Raw genomic sequence first — 19,241 nt, forward strand, 5'->3', positions numbered from 1 at the left:
TGTTTCGAAGTAGAGAGAACCATCGTGTCAGATCGGCGATCGATGAAAAACATACGCGCGCACATTTGCAGATGCCCAGTTCCATGGCACTTAATCGCGTTTTTCATCCCTTAAATCTGTGTCGCCGAGATTCCGCGACCGAGCCGATTGCACTGTATTAATTAGCGCTAATTACACGAAGCTAAGCCTACCTTGACCGCGCGCCGCTGTACAGCCGTTTGTAACGGGGCCGTTTGTAACGTTAATTATTATCGTCAATACGCTTTTGTCTGATACGGGCCCCGGTTTACGATCGGCATTGACGTTTGAAGTGACCACAGCTCGCTCTCAATCCTGCCTCACCCTCCCCTTCTGCCAAATCTCTCCCCGTTCACTCATTAGCGTGATTTTTCGGTAACCAAGGATCAGCTCCCCGTCGATTAATTTACAGTGATTTCATAGCACTCCCCCCCCCTTCCCCGCGTTTATCCAATTATTCGCGTTTTCAAATAACGATCTTTGACCTTCGTTAACGCTCGCCGCACGTCAACGTCGCCGTTGACGAAATTTGGGAATAAAACGCGCAATATTTTTCTTTTACCCGGTGTGACGCGCATTTTCGATATATGCGCGGTTCGGTGGAACAGCGGCATAAGCGTCGTGAAAATCGACGATTAAAAATACGACATTCCATATCAGTTGCCGTCCATAAATCTTTGAACTGTGTTTTTTAAATATTAAATACTTCGTAATATATTTTCTTTTCTTTTTTTTTTCAAGGAAAAGAAACAAATCGTATTACAAGAAACAATTTCTAATCATATATCTCTGCGTGCAGTATTATTAGCACATAATTGCCTCATTACCTATTCATTAAACATTCGATATATCGCCAGTAAAATTAACACGATTAGAATAATGTCTATATCGCAATTGAATCATCTTATTACGTGTCTGACAACCATTAATCAAACCACGATTAAGAAATCGGGGAAGGGCGAGTAATTGACGTAACGTTATTAACATTTACGCGTCGGGCGTAACTGGGATCGGACTTAGAGGCACGTCTCTTCGCACTCCTCTCGAGTATATCGAGTATCAATTTACCTCGATTACCGCCGAGGAGAACGTTATATCCTCGAATTCCGAACTGACCGGCGATTCCGGAATTCGTTTCTCAACGTTGATTGGAAAACTGACACTGACCTTCCTCCCGTAACACAATACTTTCGCGGAAACAACTGTAATCATTGTGTCATCTTGCCGCTGTAACGGCGGCCAGCGACATCATCTTACTCTTATTATATCTTTCCCTCACCGTAACTACATTGTCGGTCAGCGAAAGCACGTTAGTTTGCTCGAAAATTAAAACGTTAAAAACAATTGGCGGAGTGCCGATGGTGAGCTTATTACCTTTAGATTCGTATCGAGTCCTTCCATGCGTCCATTCATTTGGCTGGAACGTACCGATGCCTGCAAACAAATGTCACGGAAAAGGCGTCGAATTATTAAATCTTAATTGATTCATCCGTCGCGCAAATTTTTATAATTGGACGACTGTCTTCCGCGACGATTTATCGTTTGTGCGTCAAGACGCGAAACGAGCGAGGCGAGTAAACTTTACGCTCAAACGGGCAGGACGGCGAATTAAGAAGTAAATTAAGATTCAGTAATAAACGCGAGAAGAAAGAGGCCAGCGATATTTTGCAAGATAGGAAAAAAGCTAAGTATCGGGGGGGGGGGGGGAGATACTCTTTGTTCGATACGTATAATTTGCAGATAGAACTGACTTCGATGAGCGTAAAAAATCGAAACAATTAAACGACGTACCGACGTATGCATAATTAAGTGGACAGCAGTTTATTCATGAATCTAGTATTATTTGCCTGTCGCAATATGGAAATTATGCCGTAAGAAGTAAATATTGCGCTTCTTGGAATAATATCGGCGACAATACAGCGTAATAACGAGATATAAGAGTTATCTCAGGTGCACTGAGCGCTTGTTAGGATGTTATCCTCCATTGTCGCATCGTAACGAGCATCTGCGCCCTTGGGCAACAAAATCGACGTTCCATTTATAACCATAAAGGGATTTCTCTAACTTTTTATGCATGAAGTATAACACGAGAATCCGACGACTAACTGTTAACTCATCGATTCGATGAAAAAATATATCAATAAAAAGCATATTCTTGTTTTACAAATTTTTCTTATAGATATGTCAACTTGGAGCGAAACGAGGGTTGAAAAATGATCAAGTTGATATCAAGTAGATCATACCTTCGAATCTGCTTCGGGATGTGTCACGCATCCATTCGTGCGGCCTCATAGTACCGGGGAATCTGTAAAAAAGAGAGAGATTATCTCTTACAAATTAGTTCTAAAATTCCTGTGGGCGATAAAAGATCGAAGCGAAGCGACTTTGACCCAACGTAGAGCTTTTCGCGCGAGTTTTCCGCTGCGAAAAGCATTAAGCTCCCTTTAAGCGCGACACGCGATGACGAACAGTATAGCAGTAAGGGCTGTGGCACATTGAAAAACTTAAGCAGGAAGATTTGAGCAGTAAGCAAATTGGCCAATCACAGTCGAGAATTCTCGAAAACTTAAGATAACTGTTCTATATGCCATAGCCCTAACACATTTGCCCGTTTCCCGTGAGAATGCGATTGAATTCCAGTTACGTAAGCGCGCGGAGAACACAGTGTGCAACAATTTAACCACGTGATTATATAAACATCATCAGCGCCTGTGCTTGACAGATTATGCCTTGCCGACGACATCCCCTATCCTCGTCGTCGCATCGACGAATCACAAAAACAGCCCTGTTGTCGTCCACCTGTGTATCCGTCCCGGGAACGACGTTTTAGAATATTATTAATGCCGGAAAAGACTATCACAGAGAAATTAAGCGAGAACATTTTTATTTTGTGAAAAAGTATTATTTCAATCGCGGGCAATATAATTATTACTTTACGTTATCTGCGGCTGCAAACGCATAAAATCATGTGTAAAATAAATGTTGCATAGTAAACCTAATCGCTACGTTATAGCACGTTACGGCACGAGACAGCTAGTCTAGAAAAAATTTACGATAACTGCGGAGAGAATAAACATTTAATATCGGGCAGTAACAACACTTCGTTAGAATCTTTCTCGTAGAATCGTATACACCTGCTCGAATGATATTAATGCTCCCTCTGGGTTTAAAAAGAAATCGCGAAAGGAAAGAAGTTTTCCGACATATTTTACAATAAAGAATACTGCGTTAATGCCATTATATCGAGCAACATTAAAAACGGAATAGTCACAAGAATTAATAAATAATTAAAAAAGAACTAAAAACAGAATCCCTTGGTAAGGACACAAAACCAGTGTCGAAACATCGAGTTAATGTAAGAATCTTCGATATTAAAGTCAGTTTGGTCAAAATATATAACTCTGGTTAATTTTTCACTGACGAAGAAAAGAAATTGTAAAAACAGAACGTTAAAAATGGATGATTAACGTCGGAAGAAAAATGTTACAGATATCTGTCTTATCTGTCTGTTAAAACATGTCAGAAGCGTGGACTTCCGTGTTTGCCAGTATTAGAAGGGGAGGCGGGGGGGAAAGGGGGAGTAAGAGAAATACCGATCCTCGACAAAAACAGCCGGATTACGCTTGCGAGTCGGCAATGTCAAGGCGACTCGCTTATTTTCTTATCAATGCGCGGTTGCGTAATCCGGCCCCGAAGTGCGGTGCACCGATATCCGGACTCGCCGGCTTCGATGTTCGCTGTGAGCTTGACCTGTGACGCAAAACACGCACGCACTCACGCACGCACACACGGAATCAAGGCCGTAACGTAACATTCGCAATGATTCCGTTATGTAAATTATAATCGCGCGCTTTCTAGATTTAACGCTACCGCCGTTAACCGGTCCGACACGTTCGCTCCGTCTCGTTCCGTAAAAACAGGAGTGCGCGATTCGGTATGTAATCGATAACGGAAAGAAAGGAAAGATCGCGAGACCCGTGTTTAACGTGGCGTAATTCCGCGAGAGATACCTGTCGACATTGAATACGTCGTGAACGTAACATATCGGCGCGAATGAAAGCCGTGGCACGTAGAAAAACTTAAGCGGTAAAACTTAAGCAGTAAGTAAATCAACGGTATGGATTCGCTACTGCTTAGGACCGTGCCTTAAGTTCTTGACTGTGATTGACTGATTTGCTTACTGCTTAAGTTTTACTGCTTAAGTTTTTCTATGTGCCACGGCCTTAAGTGATTTCGGATCGTTCTCTCCCTCTCTCTCTCAATCAACTAGAGGGAGCGCTCCCCTGAATGAAAAACACGTGCGGAGTACTCCTTATGCTGACGTTAGCGGTTGCAACGTGCGGCCGTCTATGCGTCATCGTGACGGCAACGCGAAAACCGAAATTACATTTCACGTTCCGCGTATCTCGCCGCCACGTGAAAATAATTACAGCACGCGGGAGACGTCAATGGACCGACTCACCGACCGGCTCCGGCTAGCTGGATCCGCGTTCCGTATTTACAGGCCGGTACCCTTGCGGGCCTAACACGATTTGCATTTGAAATACTTTGACCTTTTCAGAGCTGTGTGCAGTTTGCAATTGGTGCCTGTACCCTTTCCCTACGGAAACACTTGGTTCGCATACAGATGACAGACTATAAATTGACCACCAATAACTCTACGATCAACGTTAAACTCAAGTCCGAAATAAATTATGACGATTACGATTTACGATTAGACGAACGATATTATATAATATAATAAAAATATATGTATATAATACATGATGCATCATATTATATTAAGTCAATTATAGAAGTTTTAAAACTAGATTTTCTCAGAATAACTTTTTAAAATCGCGAATATTTGGAATCTCGATTTAAAGGGAGTGCATCTCGGACTGTCAGAGAGATTTCAGAGACGACATTGTCGTCGCGTCTCAATTTGAACTGGACACGGAATCGCCGGTTTATGCCGATACCTTTCTTCAATCGCCAATACTCGTCACATATTAGATATCGATCTCGAGTTAATTGTCCCCGTAAACTTCGCCACCGATCGGAATTCATTTGCGGTCGGTCGGTCGGTTTGGAAATCGGCCGGCCGTTTCTTCATGACGGAAACCGCGGCTACGATCGGCTCGTTGATAAATATACCGGCGCGGGCCGCCGATCGCCGTCGCGTATACATACACACGTTTAAACGTTACGTAATGCTTCTTGCGTGTTTTGCGGTGCGCATTACCTCATATCAAAGCAATTCTCGAGCACGGCGCGGCGGCGGTCATTTTCCCACCGAGGCAGTTCCTCCCGCGACTCGCCGCCTCGTATGTGCGCCCGAGTAAAGTAACCCCGATCGCTCGCGGATTTAAGAGCGATCGCATTCCGGTTCGCCGATCGCGTACTTAAGCGCCGATCGATTTCCGCCGAAATCTTCCGCGATCGACGATTTGCCCAACGATGCGCTACAATGCATTTTTTTTTGTCACGGATCTTTACGGTTGTACGAGGTGCTAAATTGCTGCAATAAGATCACGCGCGAGAGATCGCGATCGTACGTGTCGGCGGATTAGATTTATCATAGTTATAGCGCTCTCGCGGTGTAATAATAGATTTCTTTTGACAATACGATTTCTCTGTCAATCGGTCACGATTGAAACGATCGACTCCGGGTCGCGACTCGCGCGAATCTTTACGTAACGCTGAGCCATCGGCTGAGAGAACGCGCGGAATCACGAGAGGGACACAGCCGGAAAAATTGAATCATCGATTACACTTGCGAGGCTTTGCCGGCGTGGGCGATGGCTTCCTCGGCCAACCTTGAATAAGTAATCTGCTTCTCGGAGTAATGCGCCAGTCGCTCGGAAAAAATCGTCCGGGTCCCTGTGTACACGGCGGATGCATATCGGGAGAGCTATCGGTCTTCCGCGGTGAAAGTACTTACATATCGCGGCTGCACACCGATATGTGCACAAAGTATGTCCCGCTATCGCGGCACGAACCTTCATTCACATTCGACTTTGGAGTTGATCTCATGATCCTTTCAAAAGAAGTGCCAGTATAATTCCCGAATCATATATACAAGTTATTCAAAATAACTTTTTTATTTTTCTTCCCGACTTCAGCTTCAGATACATATATACGAATGGATCTGATCTATTTTATTTCTTGTTTAATATTCTATGTGAACTTTACTTTGATGACTCAGGAGTTATTTACAAAGATATTTGAAGCATAAAAATAATCTATTAGAGTAAAGATATTTAATAAAGAAAAAAATTTTGCGGTGTTTTATAATCGTCTAGTTGAACTTTTGTGAAAATCTAGTTTCAAATTCGTTAACGAACGAAGACAGATGTAGCACGATAATGAGAGACATACTTTATATCGTATATTATTATACATCTATAATCCTAAATAATGTTACTGTTCAATAAAACTTATTCTCGTTCGCTTTTGAAATTGATTAACAGAATTGTAAAACTATTAAATGTGCGTCACGTTTGAAAAACTCAGAACTTAAAATTGTAGTCAAATGACGTGTGTTGTGGTCAGAGCTGCATAATAAATTAATTACAAGGAATTCGCTTCAAGACTTGTCATTTAGCCTCTGAAGGATCACCAACAGATAAACCACGTAAAAGAATACGGAAATTTACCAGCGGTCAAGCACCCATATCATCTGCAAAGAAAAGAATCATTCTCCAGCCATTCCTTGAATTTCATTATGTAACCGGTCGATGTGACAAACGTAGAATACGTAAATAACACGTAATAAACTAATTATCTTTTTAGACGAGCCGAGCTAGTAAACAAACGAGAGCTCAAGACGCGCGCTGTACCGAAGGAGGAATATCGATCAGCATCAAACATAAAAAAAGCTAAAAAAAAAAAAAGATAACGTCACCGGGAAAACTAAGGTGTACTCGAATACGATAGATTTCCGAGATAAAAATTTGCTAAAAATGAAAACACTACCCACTACTACGCGACAGCTATAAAGTTTTCCGCGCGTGAAAAATATATTTTCGCGAGTTCTCCACAACTGGTTTGTCTTCTTACGTAATCGTATATCGCCGCTCGCCTCTCTATATCTCATCGTTTTTAGCTATTATGCAACGACCGACTGATACTGTGCACGACATAATTTCTCACTTACATATTCCGCGATGCCGGCCGAATGCATCGGAATTGGACGATTTGATGCGCCGCGCCGGCTCGCGCTGCACGAGCTTACGATATATACGGCATATCCCCCGAATAAATGGGTCAAACGGATGAATGATAATTCCTTAACGACAATTCGGTGAGCTTAGCTTTCCTACAAATCGATTTTTCGCGGAAGCACGGATTATTATTTTACCCAAATTTCAGTATTCGTTCGACTTCGCACAATAAAACAGCCAAATTCTTAGAATCAACTGTAAAAATCAATTGTAGAACACGCTTAGCTTTCCTGTTATAACGAATCGATTTTTCAAAAGCGTGAATTATTATTTTATCCGAATTTCAGTATCGTTTGACTTCGCATACTTTAATAAAGTTCTGCAGAGCTAAGTGCTCACTGCTCCTTAGAATTAAATTTGAGCTCAATCGATTTTCTCTCACTAGATTCGCATGTATATAAGACATTCTCCGTTTCGAAAGTCATCTCGAGAATATTAAAAAAAAAAACAAATGTTAAAGAGCAATCACGGTTCCATTAACACATTGACTACCGAATGCCATCAATTAATTCACAGTTAGAAATCTACATACTCAGTTTACAGACACATATAGACACTATGGGCAATATTCGTAGTCGGATCTTATTTCAAGACCGTCTTGTAATGTCTTAAGTTGCTAATACGGTCATTTGATTGGCTGGACGGAGTCTTAAGACTACTTTTGATCAGACTTAAGACGATCTTAGATATAAGTAAGATTCGACTATGAATACCGCCCTATATCTATACATATACCTGGTTATTCGCTGATTTGATTATTTAGAAAGGAAGAAAATAAAATTTTATTATAAATTTGAGCTAAAAAGTAAATACAAAAACTTTTTGGAGCACTTACTCAGACACCCTGGGACCTTCAAGTCTAAAGGGTTTTTGAACGAATTTCTGTTACAAAAAATCTAAAAAAAATTCATGTATCACCTTCAAGGTTTCAAAAAGTGATTTCTATACTTACATAGGCCGGAACTGTTGCAATTTAGTTTTAAGAGTACTGAAGTCATTCCCGTGGGAATCACAAATGAAAAATCGACTCCGACTGTGCCTTAAAAAGCCCACGGTGTCCGCGAGTCCGCGCAGCGTCAAGTAGCGTATTAAAACAACATAACTGACAAAATATAGTGTCGAGAATAAAACTACCTAAATGTACAGTGACAGTCAACGTGTCGGGATCCATTCGGGCCCACGAGGCGCCGGACAAGTCCGCGCTTTCCGCGCGCGCGCACGCGTTTGTTTGGAAAAGCCTCGGTCGGAGCTCGGAGCGGGTGAACGCGTATAACCACGCGCTCGTGCCACGCGGCGCGCGCATGTGCGCGCATATACGTGTTACGAGCGTTACGACGAACCCGGGTGCATACGTGGTACGCGCGCGCGCGCGTGTATGCATGCGATAAGAGCCGCGTCTCGACGCGGCACGTTATATCATCGTCTGTTGTGTGCGGCGTGATATTGTGATACGTCGCCTCCGGTTCCATCAGCCATTGAACCGTTCGCTCGCTCGCTCGCTCGTTCGCCCGCCTCAATTGCGCGGACTGCCAACAAATTGGAGCGGGCGACGAGCTCTCGCGGAGCGCGCGGACGGCCCGGAGGAATTTGCTCGAATTCGAGGGAGAGACCGGAGAGACGATGATCGCGAGAATCCTCTCGCGCGGTCATATCATCTCGCGTCGCGAGAAAGCTTCCGCGCTTTCTTACTCGCGAGCGATACGTTTAAAATGTATCCCGCCCGAAAACTCGGTCGTCGGTTTCACAAAAGATCGCCTAAAGATTTGGACGACGAATCGCGAGGAATTGCGCGCGAGGAAAATTCGCGAGCAACGCCGGAGGTTCGAGAGAGAGAGAAAGAGAGAGAGAGATGCGTAAATGCAGTTTGAAGGATCAGAACGCTTTCCCCCATCGAACAATCGTGCAATGTCTCGCAGGAATTTCTATTGTCCGCGCGTATAAAGGCCCCGGTAGATACGCAAACGATTAAATTGGAGCTAAACGCGGCGCGCGCGCGCGCGCGCTCGCGGGATTCCTCCCGGCCGTCTCTCGCACGCGACAGACCTGCAATCGATGCATTTACATGTCCTACTTGCGTTATTTATCGTCGGCCGCGGGTGTCATAATCGCTGATCGCACATTTAAATACATTCGAAGTGCGCAGGGAACCGTCCGCGCCGTCGCGTTTCGAAAATCAGCGATTCGCGCTCACGGCTTCGTCGAGTCGCCTCGACGCTTCGCTCGCGCGAGCGCGCGAGCGAGGAAAGGACGGGAAGAGAGAGGAAAAGTATAAAAAATGCCAAGCACAAATGCAGAGAGATATCTTCACGTCACGGACGCGATAACTCTCACGGAATACTCGTCGTTCCGCAGAATCGCGACAATTCAAGCGCACTCACCTCTCGGTCGTCGTCGTCGTCGTTCGGCGTTTCGATGCGGACGCGATCTCCTGCGCTGTCCCGCGCTGCGCGAATCCGCGCGAGGAATCTCCCTTGCGTTGCGGGACGAAAGAAACCGTAAACACGCACGCACGCACGTAAGGCACGTAGGCAGAAACACGCGCGAAACCCGAAAACGCGTTCGTCTTTCGAACGCGCGCGCGGAGCCGAGCGCGGACAGCGAATCGCCGGAACGCCGTCCCGCAGATTGCCGCTTACCCGGCGGAGCGCGCGCTCTCCGCGAGCTCCCCACGAGGCGACCCACGTGCCGCCCGCCGAGATGGCGCCAGCATCCCCGTTCCCGTCGGCTTCGCGCGGAACGTCGCGTCGCGGCCGTCGCGGGATGACTGATCCGCGCGACCGTCTGGACTCCGACCGGATCCGAGCTTAATTAATATACCGTGAACTCTCGCGTACATTTACATGTCGTTATATGCACACGCTATATAGTGAGCGTAATAAACAAGTAAAAATAGAAAACGCAGTATTATTTAAAAATAAAAAGAATTAGCCCATAATCTAAGAATAATAAAAATTTGACCATAATCTAAGAATAATAAGATTTTGGTCATGATCTTGGAATAATGATAATTAAGCCCATATGTTTGATGTAAATGGAGCAAAATAGCGGAACCTACAACTCTCTATTCATCATTTAATCTAAAGAAAGAAACGGATTCCTATCGTTTTCCTTCTATTTCTTGAATTCGTTTTTTATTTTCTAATATTTCTATTCACATTCTTTAAATTAAATTTTTCTTTCTATTCCTTAATTAATTATAATTTCTTTTCATCCATGCGCAAAACTTGAAACTTAAATTTTTCTGTTCCTGAGTATACTTTATTCTATTTTACAAGAGTCTGAATTTTAGTTCTTTTTTATATATAATACAGGATTTTTAAATTAAATTAAAATTCTTTAATGTTCGGATAAAATCTCACGCACACACATACACACACAGGCATAAATGGTTTTTTCACGTTTCTCATGTAGTTATTTCAAGTAAAGGATAGCATCAGCTCTCTTTTTATATTGTTATGTATATATTTTAATTACGCAAATTTCTATGAACGGAAATGATCATGATACATCACGCTAACATGTGTCGAAACGCCAGTTCAGTGTTCGAATTTATTGAGAACTTATAAATTAAACGAAGTATTTCAACGCTAATTAGCGCCTAATTATATTTATATTAAAATTTGTACCTTCTTAGGTTAAAAAACATCTATATACAGCGATACGGAGCGATGAGAAGTATCCTTCACGCCTGCAACACCGGCCTTTCGTGCTTGCCCTCCAACGAGTCGTTAACAGATGCATAACCAGTGCCACCCTGTAAAATAACGAAAATGGATATTACTGTCTGCGCCAATTATTTGTTACACTGTATCTATATTACTTACCCTCTGTAGAGGGATGATATCAGACGGGGTCAATTTGGAATTATCTAGAGGGTTGATCCAATCCTTCTTTATTAACTTTTCTACACACTCCATCGTGACCACGTCGCCGCTGTAAACACAAGACATTTGAACAGTTAAGCAAGACGATGAAAATCGATAACTTGCCACTGAAGCAAGGCAGAAGAATATTTCATTATTCTTACGTGGTTCTTATCACGGCACACGGAACGTTGTTGCCCAAAACGTCGTGCGTAATGGGGCACATGTATCGCGCCTGTTTGACGATAAGCGATCTCTTGTCGTCCGGGTCCTGAACCACCGTGAATTTTATCGGAATCAGATCCTTCACTTTCAACGGCTTTCCACTGACGGGGCAATAAATGGTCTTGTCCGGCTTCTGTAAGGTGAGTTCCTTCACCCCCGGGGTCTTCGAGGGTATCCAGAAGCTCGGCAGCACCTTGTCCTTGCCGTTCTTCATGTTGGAGACCGACTCTCCTCCGTCCGTCGTACTAGGCCCGCTCGACATGATGATTTTTTCACCCTTCAGAAAATTCTGCAACTTCTTCAGCTCCTCATTGGCCGTCTGTTCTTGCGACTGTTCCTATAATAAATACAGCAATGTGAGTATGTCGACTGTTCAAGCTTTCTGATAATTTTAAAGCGCGCCCATAACCTCACCTCTTCCTTCTGCTTCTGCTTCTCGTATTCCTTCAGCTTTCTCGCGTATTCCCTCTTTTTGGTAAGAATGTACTCCAATATCGCCTCTTTGTCGAACAGATAGCCGTCTTTCCTGCGACAACGGAACGTGGATCGTGAGAAACAGAGTGCGCGAATACGAAGCACAAGAAAAAAAAAATACGCGTCACACACAGTTCCCGAGATGCTTACGTGATCACTGGATTCCTGCAGGGTTGCAGAGTCAGGCAACAGCAGTCGAAATCCTTGACGGAGTCCTTGCCCACTCGTTGAGTGTTGGTGCCATAACCTGACGCCGCGGCGTCCTTCTTCTTCTCGTGATACGTGTACACCGCGCCCGCGGTACAATTCCTCGCGTGCCGCGTCATCGCGATCGCGAAATTACGAAGCGATCCGTCTGCCCGAAGAAAATGTCACTCGTGTCTCTTCAACGTTCACCTAGGAGCCAGTCGGACTAGTCGGAGTCGGAGCCGTCAACAACGAACTGACCGAGCAACAAGCGTCTCGAACTCGAAGTTTCGATTGTCTCGAACCAGCACGGCGTCGGCCATCTTGGGTCGCATCGATAGATCGCGCTCGGGTTGGTCGGCGCGAACGGCAGCCATTGAAATTTGCCTCGTTTTTGTTATCGTCATTATTTCAAATAGGTTAGAAGAGTAGGAGACTACAATGTAGCGTCTTCACGCTCCTAGAAATGCAACGTAATATTATTTCAGGCTATTCAAGATTTTATGGGACAATGGAGAAAGCGATGGAGGACGACGGTCAAGCGTCCTTAAATTGCGTTACATCCGTCGCAGACGCGATGCCACTTCTCTTATTACCATTATTTTCCGAATAAATTAGAAAATTGTTTAATGCGGCGTCACCCTGATTCCAGAAATTCGCGAATAACATTTTTCTGCAAATTATCCAAAATTCTACGGAACGTGGAAATGATGTACGAGCGTCATTAACTTGCATAAAATTATTCGCAGACGCGATACCACTTCTCCTATTACCATTATTTTCCGAATAAATTAAGAAATAGTTTAATGCAGTGTCACCCTGATTCCAGAAATTTGCAAGTAACATTTTCTGAAAATTATCCAAAATTCTACGGAACGTGGAATGTACAAGCGTCATTAATTTGCATAAAATTAATCGCAGACGCGATACCACTTCTCCTATTACCATTATTTTCCGAATAAATTAAGAAATAGTTTAATGCAGCGTCACCCTGACTCCAGAAATTCACGAGTAACATTTTTATGCGAATTATCCAAAATTCTACGGAACGTGGAAATGCACGAGCGTCATTAATTTGCATAAAATTAATCGCAGACGCGATACCACTTCTCTTATTACCATAATTTCCGGATACATTAGGAAATTGTTTAATGCAGTGTCACCCTGATTCCAGAAATTTGCAAGTAACATTTTCTGAAAATTATCCAAAATTCTACGGAACGTGGGAATGATGTAGTACATGAATGATGTTACTTCTTTTGTTACTATTTTCGAACACATTAGAAAACAAATTGCAAGTTGCACTTCTTTTAAATTATTCAGAAATCTATTACGAAACGTGGGTGGAAAATGATGAACAAGCGTCTGTAATTTATTGCGTCACACCTATCGCAAACGCGACGCCACTTCTCCGTTTTGTTACCGTTATTTTCGAATACTTAGAATTTTAGGAAACTGCATAATGTATTTTGCATCTATTACAGGCACGATTACGTCATTTCTCGTTTCAATACAGCCGTTTTCGAATAAATTAGGGAACTGTTCAATGTAGCGTCGCCCCGCTTCTAAAAAATTTGCAAGTATAACATCATGTCCCGGAGTTCTAAGCATGGAACGCGATGGAAAAGCGTCGAACAAGCGTCCTTAATTTACATCCCATCTATCGCAAACTCAATTATGTTACTTCTCGTTTTGTTACCGTCATCCTCGAACAGATTAAGTAATTACCTAATGTAACGGGACTTCGTTTCTAGAAATTTGTAGGCAAATGTCTCTGTTAAACTGTTAAACAATTATCCCGACAATTCTAAAATGATTGAACGAGCACTTTTGATTTATTACATACATCTATCGCGGTCATGCTAAAGATTAGATAAAATAATAAGATAAAATAAATTTTATATAAAATAAATTCTTGGAGAAAAAAAAACGCTTGAGATTCCTTTACACCTTTCTTTTATCACAATTTCTGTACAGTCCTTTATTTGAGATGTCACAGCTTTCCAAGTAAAAAAATACGTGCTTTTATTTACAAAATTGAGTCGGCAAAAATAATAAGAAGACAACTCCCTCGTCGATATAAATAAAAACGAGCACTCGTGCACGATTACAAAAAAAAAACGTTACAGTTACACGAACCGTTCAATATTCAACGGCGGAAAGTACCAGAACGAACCGGGAGACACTACGAGCGACCCTGAACCTTGAACGCTCATGAACAATTCATTTCTTTTTCCCGTCGCCGTCGTCCTCGCTTCCGGACGAGCTGTCGTCGTTCCTCCTGCGCTTCTTGCGTTTCTTGCGCTTGGAGCTGCTCTTCTTCCTCTTCTTCGTCTTCTTGCGCTTCTTCTCCTCCTCGCTGGACGACGATGACGACGATGACTCGGAATCGGATGACTCGCTGTCGGTGCTCTCCGAGCTCTCGCGTTTCCTCTTGCGCTTCTTCCTGGCCTTCTTTTCCAGTCGCTTCTTCCTCGCCTCCCGCAGCTTCTTCCGCAGCTCGCGCTCGCGCAGCTCCGTCAACGGGGTGACGTAATTCTCGTCGCTGTCCGAGCTCGTGCTGCTCACGTCCAGCACGATCTCCTTGTTGGGGTCGATCTTGATGAAGTTGCGGCACTGATAGGTTAAGTGCCCGGCGTAGCCGCACTTCTTGCAGGCCGGTCGCACCTGCTCCTTGCTCTGCGGTATCAGACGCGAAAGGACGCCGGCGGGGTCCATGATTCCGCGCCGACGGCGACGGCTCGCGAACGGGCTGAGCCTAAAGCCTCAGACGGGACTGAATGCTGCTGAATCCCGAGAACGACGCCGCGAGAATATCTCCGGGAAATAACCGAGTAAAATGAGTTTAGCCTCCGGAAACGAAATCTCGAAAATCACGGTTCACATTAATGTTAGAGAATCCGTTATTGTAAGAATCGATTGTCTACACCCGCGTTTGCGTGAGGAACTCTCGAAGACGGTCCTCGATAAATTGAGAGAGCCGATCGATCGGTAAACAAAAGCGTTTTTTCCCGTTTCAACACGTGGGAAACGCTCGCGCCTTCAAAATCATTTGGCGAAACTGGCGAAAGCCCTTGGCCATTATTAGGGCCAAGGGCTCGGAGATACGTCGATCGCGTCGCACGTGACACACACACGCGCGCGCGCGCGTCATCGCGCGTCATCCCGTCGCGCTTCAAGAGCGCGTGCGACGCTTCTAGATCTCCGGAGAGCGTGACGTCGCTTCCGGCGACCACGCGAGTCGCGCGAGCGAGACCGGCCCGGCCGAGCCGGGCGGGCGCGTTCCGCTCGCGGAATCGCGCGCCTCCCGACGCGTCGAACTTCCCGACGATTTTTCCCGCGCGACTCGACCCGCGGAATCCGCGGCAACCCGCTCGACCCCGCTCGCGAGGAGCGCGCTTGATAGAAGGTTCTGGAAACGGGCGGGCTTCCGCCTTCGAGCGCCTTCTAGAATATTCGGCGCTCGATAAAAACCGACGCCGCGCGCCACTGCTGAATACTCGTCAAAGTGACCGCGTGCCGAACGGATCGTCGCTCGCCGTTGACTCGAGATTTCCTTTGCGCTCCCGCGCGTGCCGTGCCCCAATTCAGAGAGCGTGCTCCGCTGTATTACGTGCATCGTGCATTCGACGATTTTGCTCGCGAATCCGCATTCTCGTGCCGATTATATTTAATCCCGTGAGAAGATGCCCGAGGACGTGAGCATGTCGGACGCCGGCGAGGTGGAGACCTTCGCCTTCCAGGCGGAGATCGCGCAGTTGATGAGCCTGATCATCAACACCTTCTACTCGAACAAGGAGATCTTCATCCGAGAACTCATCTCCAACTCGTCCGACGTGAGTGGCTTTTGTGGTTAATTACGGAAAAAAAATTCACCCACGCCGTCGCGCCCCTCGTGGCTTTAGCGTCCATTTGTTCGACGTTATTTCGGTTCCCACGCGAGATAACCTGTTAATTTTGTACATTTTAATATTTCTTGATATATTTTACTTTTTTTTTTATCGGACTTTAGTGAATTTTTTTATTCGCATGTTACTACGTCTACGCGAGCGTTACTTCTGGAGTAACTTACGATAATTCACTCGTTTACGCGGAGTAAATTATCGTAAGTTACTACAGAAGTAACGCTCGCGTAAACGTAGCATGTGACATATAACGTTATTGAACTTTCCTCTTTGTTACACTTGCAAACCTGGAAATCGTGATTAGAAATTATTGTGTAAATTTAAATGAGCGACGAAAAACTGACGAATCTTTCGATTTCTGTCTAGGCGTTGGACAAAATTAGGTATGAATCTCTCACAGACGCATCCAAGCTGGATACGTGCAAGGAACTGTTCATTAAGATCGTTCCGAACAAGAACGACCGCACCCTGACGATCCTCGACTCGTAAGTATTAATCTTTCATAGAAATATATGCATGTGACGCATATTAATATAACAGTTTTCTTTAAATTCAATTTTCCTTCTTTTATTTTTACAGTGGCATTGGCATGACCAAAGCCGATCTTGTAAATAACCTGGGTACCATCGCCAAGTCGGGAACGAAGGCGTTCATGGAAGCTCTGGCAGCAGGCGCCGACATCTCCATGATTGGACAGTTCGGTGTAGGTTTCTACTCGGCGTATCTCGTGGCCGACAAGGTCGTCGTCATCTCCAAGCACAACGACGACGAGCAGTACTTGTGGGAGTCCGCCGCTGGTGGTTCGTTCACGGTTCGTCCCGACAATGGCGAACCGATCGGACGGGGCACTAAGATTATCCTGCACATCAAGGAGGATCAGACGGAGTACTTGGAGGAGGCCAAGATCAAAGAGATCGTGAAGAAGCACTCTCAGTTCATTGGCTATCCCATCAAGCTCGTCGTCGAGAAGGAACGTGACAAGGAACTGAGCGAGGACGAGGAGGAGGAGCCCGCGAAGGAGGGAGAGACAGAGGACGAGAAGCCCAAGATCGAGGATGTTGGCGAGGATGAAGATGAGGATAAGCCTAAGGATAAGGAAGAGAAGAAAAAGAAGAAGAAGACCATCAAGGAGAAATACACTGAAGATGAGGAATTGAACAAGACAAAACCGATCTGGACGAGAAATGCGGATGAGATCACGCAGGAGGAATACGGCGAGTTTTACAAGAGCTTGACCAACGATTGGGAGGATCATTTGGCTGTGAAACACTTCTCCGTGGAGGGACAGTTGGAATTCAGAGCGCTGCTGTTCATCCCGCGTCGCGCACCCTTCGACCTGTTCGAGAACAAGAAGCGAAAGAACAATATTAAATTGTACGTGCGTCGAGTCTTCATCATGGACAACTGCGAGGACCTGATTCCAGAATACCTGAATTTCATCAAGGGTGTCGTGGACAGCGAGGATCTGCCTCTTAACATCTCTCGTGAGATGCTGCAACAGAACAAGATTCTGAAAGTCATCAGGAAGAATCTCGTCAAGAAGTGCCTGGAGCTCTTCGAGGAATTAGCGGAGGACAAGGAGAACTATAAGAAATGCTACGAGCAATTCAGCAAGAATCTTAAATTGGGTATCCACGAGGACAGCCAGAACAGGAAGAAGCTCTCGGAGTTGCTGCGCTATCACACGTCCGCGTCCGGTGACGAGCTGTGTTCGCTTAAAGATTACGTTGGTAGAATGAAGGAGAACCAGAAACACATCTACTACATCACCGGCGAGAGCAAGGAGCAAGTAGCCAACAGCTCGTTCGTGGAGCGCGTGAAGAAGCGCGGCTTCGAAGTCGTGTACATGACGGAGCCCATCGACGAGTACGTTGTCCAGCAACTGAAGGAATTCGACGGAAAGCAGCTGGTGTCCGTTACGAAGGAGGGTCTGGAATTGCCGGAGGACGAGGACGAGAAGAAGAAGCGCGAGGAGGACAAAACCAAGTTTGAGAACCTCTGCAAAGTTATGAAAGATATCCTGGACAAGAAGGTGGAAAAGGTGGTGGTGTCCAACAGGCTGGTCGACTCTCCCTGCTGCATCGTCACGTCGCAGTACGGCTGGACGGCGAACATGGAGAGAATTATGAAAGCGCAGGCGCTTCGTGACACGTCTACCATGGGATACATGGCTGCGAAGAAGCACCTTGAGATCAATCCCGATCACCCCATCATGGAGAACCTGAGGCAGAAGGCCGAGGCCGACAAGCACGACAAATCGGTCAAGGATCTAGTCATGTTGCTCTTCGAGACCGCCCTCCTGTCGTCCGGCTTCGCGCTCGAGGACCCGCAGGTGCACGCGTCCAGAATATACAGGATGATCAAGCTCGGCCTGGGCTTCGACGACGAGGAGACGTCGAACGCCGAGGACGAGAAGATGGACATGGAAGTGCCGACGTTGGAGGGTGACTCGGAAGAGGCGTCGAGGATGGAGGAAGTAGATTAAGCTCCGAATTAAACCAATTACAATAAGACTCGTTCAATATTAAATCTCGAATCCAAAGACTTTCTTAGACCCGTTTGAAAAGCGAGAGAGAGACTGTTTTTAATTTGAATGTTCGAGCGGCTCTTGTGTTCCTCGTTTTTTTTTTTTCAAGTGTCGACAGAATTACGTGTCACGTTCAGCGGGGATGCGCCGATTTCTGTATTCAACCTTACAGAATATTTTTTTTCTAGATAGGAATGAGATGTCTCCGCACACGATTCTGTTGACAAGCAGGGTTAGCTCGCCAACATTTTGATTTCGTTGAAACGTTCATTCTTTTTTACATTTAACATGTCGCTTCTTTCATCTCGCATTAACATTTTTCTTTTGTACTTTTGCGTGTTTTATGTTCACACACTTACATCATTCCATCATCGAGGAGTATCTTAAATTAATTGTAGAATAAAGATGTAAACATTGTGCGCAATAAAACAATAGTAATCTTATTTCGATCGATCTCAGTGTCTTCCCTCCAGATATTCCTGCTAATCTCCTGCTTGATCTCAAGAAATTTATAATTTACTCTGTAATAATCTAAGAAAGAATGCTTTAAATAATGTTTGGTAAAAGTATCAAATCTCTAACTGAACAACTTGGAATATTTTTGATGTATTTTTCTAACGATAAGATATTTAAAAAACGTGAAAAGTAATTGAATAACTTATATTGCTTATAATATTCTTGATACATTTTTCTAAGACTGTATTCACTTGGACTTTTCATATTGATGAATGATGAAATAATAGAGTGATTATCTTGTTCAAATGTTAATCGTTTGTTGGTCTTCAGTATTACTCTGAAGTAAACATTAAATTGTAATACATAAATTTAATAAATTCAA

The 19,241-nt window shown here is 44.6% G+C and overlaps 3 protein-coding genes across 3 annotated transcripts; 1 reads left to right on the forward strand and 2 right to left on the reverse strand.

Annotated features, from left to right (window-relative positions):
• Positions 1–10,758: 10,758 nt before the first annotated feature.
• Positions 10,759–12,715, reverse strand: LOC139820835 (nitric oxide synthase-interacting protein homolog). Its single transcript, XM_071791396.1, has 5 exons — positions 11,936–12,715; positions 11,726–11,837; positions 11,251–11,648; positions 11,048–11,156; positions 10,759–10,977 (listed from the first exon to the last, which is right to left on the reverse strand). The coding sequence occupies exons 1-5, from the start codon at positions 12,109–12,111 to the stop codon at positions 10,906–10,908; spliced, it is 867 nt and encodes a 288-aa protein (XP_071647497.1). The 5' UTR covers positions 12,112–12,715; the 3' UTR covers positions 10,759–10,905.
• A 1,195-nt stretch (positions 12,716–13,910) lies between these two features.
• LOC139820837 (uncharacterized) lies at positions 13,911–15,154 on the reverse strand. The gene has a single exon (XM_071791400.1). It carries the CDS (start codon positions 14,687–14,689, stop codon positions 14,195–14,197), a length of 495 nt encoding a protein of 164 aa, XP_071647501.1. The 5' UTR covers positions 14,690–15,154; the 3' UTR covers positions 13,911–14,194.
• Positions 15,155–15,453: 299 nt separating this feature from the next.
• Positions 15,454–18,846, forward strand: Hsp90 (heat shock protein 90). Its single transcript, XM_071791383.1, has 3 exons — positions 15,454–15,807; positions 16,243–16,361; positions 16,456–18,846. The coding sequence occupies exons 1-3, from the start codon at positions 15,658–15,660 to the stop codon at positions 18,359–18,361; spliced, it is 2,175 nt and encodes a 724-aa protein (XP_071647484.1). The 5' UTR covers positions 15,454–15,657; the 3' UTR covers positions 18,362–18,846.
• Positions 18,847–19,241: the final 395 nt, after the last annotated feature.

Source organism: Temnothorax longispinosus, chromosome 10 (genome assembly GCF_030848805.1).
Source record: "Temnothorax longispinosus isolate EJ_2023e chromosome 10, Tlon_JGU_v1, whole genome shotgun sequence".
Taxonomy (NCBI): Eukaryota; Metazoa; Arthropoda; class Insecta; order Hymenoptera; family Formicidae; genus Temnothorax; species Temnothorax longispinosus.